General features: G+C 44.1%; 1 protein-coding gene across 1 annotated transcript in view; it reads right to left on the bottom strand.

Moving 5' to 3' along the window:
- Ube2r2 (ubiquitin conjugating enzyme E2 R2) overlaps positions 1–4,124 on the bottom strand; it is a 67,265-nt gene that overhangs the window by 11,080 nt on the left and 52,061 nt on the right. Inside the window, exon 3 of the mRNA XM_005362006.3 lies at positions 2,003–2,100. Within this exon, the coding sequence (XP_005362063.1) occupies positions 2,003–2,100 (98 nt within the window). The remainder of the gene's footprint in view (positions 1–2,002; positions 2,101–4,124) is intronic.

The following is a 4,124-nucleotide window of genomic DNA, read 5'->3' as shown; positions in this document are numbered from 1 at the left end:
CTTCCAAAGGTCCTGAGTTCAATTCCCAGCAACCACATGGTGGCTCACAACCATCTGTAATGAGGTCTGGTGCCCTCTTCTAACTTACAGATATACACACAGACAGAATATTGTATACATAATAAATAAATAAATAAGTATTTATTTATTTAAAAAAAAATATTCCCAAAGACAACCAACGAAAGTCTTCTTGAATGACCCCGAGAGATTTCCCCCTCGGAGAAGAACTTCTGCTGAAGGAATACACGACAGCTACATGGAGCAGAGATACGAGGTAGCCAGTTCCAAAGCAGATGACATACACTGAGCTTGCCTACATAACTCAGAGACGGCTCTCTCCTGAGACAGGATCTTGCTGCACAGTCCTCTAATCTAACTCATTATGAACTTAACTGGCTGAGACAATGCTCAGGGCGAGGTCCTAGAGAGGTAGAATTTGCACTAAGCATAGGATTGATGCAAAGTATGAAGCAACTTTCTTAAGTATGAGTTCTATCCACTGAGAGGCAAAGCCAAGGATTAAGGCCTAAACAATTCTCAGGATTTGGGGGAATTTGCAGCTAGCAAAGGATCATCAGGGTGTGTGGCCATGCCACGCCAGCACTCCAGGTAACCAGGCATCATTTGCCCTTTCTCTGAAGAAAGCAGGCCTGCACATGCATGCCCTCTTCTGGCATACAGGCTTACATGCAGACAGAACACTGTATACATAAGGGCTGGAGAGATGGCTCAGTAGTTAAGAGCACTGGTTGCTCTTCCAAGAGGTCCTGAATTCAATTCCCAGCAACCACATGGTGGTTCACAACCATCTGTAATGAGATCTGGTACCCTCTTCTGGTCTGTAAGCATACATGCAAACAGAATAGTGTATATATAATAAATAAATAAAAAGAAAAAAAAAGAAAGAAAAAAAAACACTGTACATAATAAATAAAAAAGATAGGCCTGGCGATGGTGGCGCATGCCTTTAATCCCAGCACTCGGGAGGCAGAGGCAGGTGAATCTCTGTGAGTTTGAGGCCAGCCTGGTCTACAAGAGTGAGTTCCAGGACAGACTCCAAAGACACACAGAGAAACCGTGTCTCAAAAAACAAAACAGGGGGCTGGAGAGATGGCTCAGAGGTTAAGAGCATTGGCTGCTCTTCCAAAGGTCCTGAGTTCAATTCCCAGCAACCACATGGTGGCTCACTACCATCTTTAATGGAGTCTGGTACCCTCTTCTGGCCTGCAGGAATACACACAGACAGAATATTGTATACACAATAAATAAATAAATATTAAAAAAAACAAAAACAAACAAACAAAAACCCTCAACCAGATACCTGATGGAGAGAAATGAGAAAGAATCCCAAACACCTCAGGAAGCTAGTCAACCGAGAACTGCCCACATTCCAGAAGCAACCCGTACCCCATCTTCAACCATCATCACTAAAGACCACTGTGACTACTGTCACCCGTGTTGCCTATGTCCCTTTAGGATGCTCCAGACCTCCCCTACCCTGTGTCATCCTCGCCCCAGCTCAGAACTAGCCTCTCGCCCACCCCCCAATAAATTTCTGATTTCTGCAGCATTCTTGGCCTCCGATCACCACAATGCCCCTTTGAACCTTTGGTGCTCTAACCAGAGAGGAGCTATCAAACCCAGGAGGGAGTTCTTTCACAGCTTCACACAGAGTGAGACACCAACATACCACTCAAGTAGCAAGTGTCTGCAGTCTGGTGTGTTTGGGAGGCTGACACAAAGGGTTTACTTGAGCCCAGGAATTTGAGGTCAATCTTAGCAACATAGTTAGAATGTCTCAAAAATAGTTGGGCAGTAGTGGTGCATGCCTTTAATCCCAGCACCCGGGGCAGACATAGGTCTCTGAGTTCAAAGCCAGCCTAGTTTACAAACGGAGTTCCAGGAGCCAGGGCTTTCACAGAGTAATCCTGTCTCAAAAAAACAATAAAAATAGAAAGCAGTGAACAAAGCCCGGCAAGTATCATCTCTTCTAACACCTTACCTCACATTCTGAGTGGGATTCCACCTTTCAGAGGGCAGTTCTCCACTTTGTGGGTCATCTACAGGCGGATGAAGAATTGAAATGCATACATCTCCATTCTACGAAACAACAATACGACATTCGGTAAATACGTAAAAAACTGATGTAAGCAAGGTGCGGTGACATACACCTGCAACCCCAGTACTCAGACTGAGGCAATAGGATCTCAATTACAAGGCCAGTCAAACCTAGTCCGTGTACACATACACACACACACACACACACACACACACACACACACACACACACACCCCTGTGATAAAGGCCAGGCATGATGGTACATGCCTTTAATCCCAGTGCTTGATAGGCAGAGGCAGGCAAATCTATGTGTTTGAAGTTGGCCTGGTCTACATAGCAAATTCCAAACCAGCTAGTGCTACATAGTAAGAAGCTGTCTTTAATAACACAAACAAAAACAACAACAACAAAAAAACAAACCACCAAAACATGCAATGAATAAGGCACTTAATTTTTTTGCTAAAAAGTTCGTTTCTTTTTATTATGGGAAAACCAGTTCTCCATTATGAAGTTGAAGAGAACTAAATAGGATAAACATTCATAGGACCATGTTTGGTGGCACATGCCTATAATAATCACAACACTCAATGAGGTAAGAAGCAAGAGGATCACTCCAAGTTTGAGGCAGCCTGATCTACATACTTGTCAAGTTCCAGGTCAACCAGAGCTGTGTGGCAGGGCTGACCTTGAACTCAGAGATCCACCTACCTCTGCCTCCAGAGTACTGGGGTCAATGGTGTGTGCCAAATCATTTGTTTTTTTAAGAATCAAAACTGGGAGATAAAACTGTAGGAGAGCTGGCTGAGAGGATTGGAGAGCCCAAGGTCGCCAGTTCGAGTCCCAGGTAAGGTAAGTCTGTACTGTGTGTTGTGTTGTAATGTGTCTGTGTCTCTGTGTATGAATGTCTCTGTCTCTGTGCTGTGTAAATGACGTCTGTATGCATAATTAATTAAAAAAAAACCCTGGGAGATAAGAGTTAAAAACCTTTTTGAATTTAGCTGGGTGGTGGTGGTGCACACCATTAATGCCAGCACTTGGGAGGCAGAGGCAAGCGGATCTCTGTGAGTTCGAGCCCAGCCTGGTCTACAGAGCACATGCTAGGACAGCTAGGGATGTTGCACAGAGAAACCCCGTCTCTTAAAAAAAAAAATTAACTTAGTGTGTATTATAATGTGCAAAATTGCTATGTTCGTCATCCAAAAGAGTCAGGGAAGGGAGGCAGGTGCTGACGCAGAGGCCATGGAAGGGAGCTGCTTACTGGTTTGCTTCCCGTAGCTTGCTCAGCCTGCTTTCTTATGGAACACCAGTCCAGGGAAGGCACCACACACAATTAAGAAAAGCCCTACAAGGTTCCCTACAAACCAATCTTCTGGTGACATTTTCTCAATTGAGGCTTCCTAGCTTGTATTAATCCTAACATACAACTCGCCCACATGGTGTATGTGTCTGCATGTACGCACGAGTGCAAGTGCCTAAGGAAACCTATCCCACCAGAGTCTAGAGTTACAGGGTCATGAGCATCCTCACTTAGGAACTGAACTCGAGTCCTCTGCCAAAGCAGTATGTGCTCTTACCACTAAGCCAAGCTCTCCAGACCCACCTTTAAAGAATTATTTAATTAAAAAAAAAATACTTTTCTTTTTTTTTGTTTGTTTTTCAAGACAAAGTTTCTCTGTGTAACCCTGCCTGTCCTGGAACTCGCTCTATAGACCACACTGGCCTCAAAATCCACCTGCCTCTGCCTTCTGAGTGCTGGGATTAAAGGTGTGCACCACCCCTGCTCAGCTTAAATAAAATTTTAATATGATTTTTGTTTTTATTTCCAGCATCTTTAAAAAAAAAAGATTTGTTTATTTTTATGTGACTGGTGTTCTGCCTGCATGCATGTCTGGGTGAGAGTGCTGGATTCCCGGAACTGGAGTTACAGGCAGTTATGAGAGGCCACATGGTTGTTGGGAATTGAACCGAGGTTTTCTATAAGAGCAGACATAAGGGCTCTTTTTTTTTTTTTTCCCCCGAGACAGGGTTTCTCTGTGGTTTTGGAGCCTGTCCTGGAACTAGCTCT

This window comes from Microtus ochrogaster, linkage group LG5 (genome assembly GCF_000317375.1).
Source record: "Microtus ochrogaster isolate Prairie Vole_2 linkage group LG5, MicOch1.0, whole genome shotgun sequence".
NCBI classification, from domain to species: Eukaryota; Metazoa; Chordata; class Mammalia; order Rodentia; family Cricetidae; genus Microtus; species Microtus ochrogaster.
This window is presented reverse-complemented; position numbering and strand designations above follow the sequence as displayed.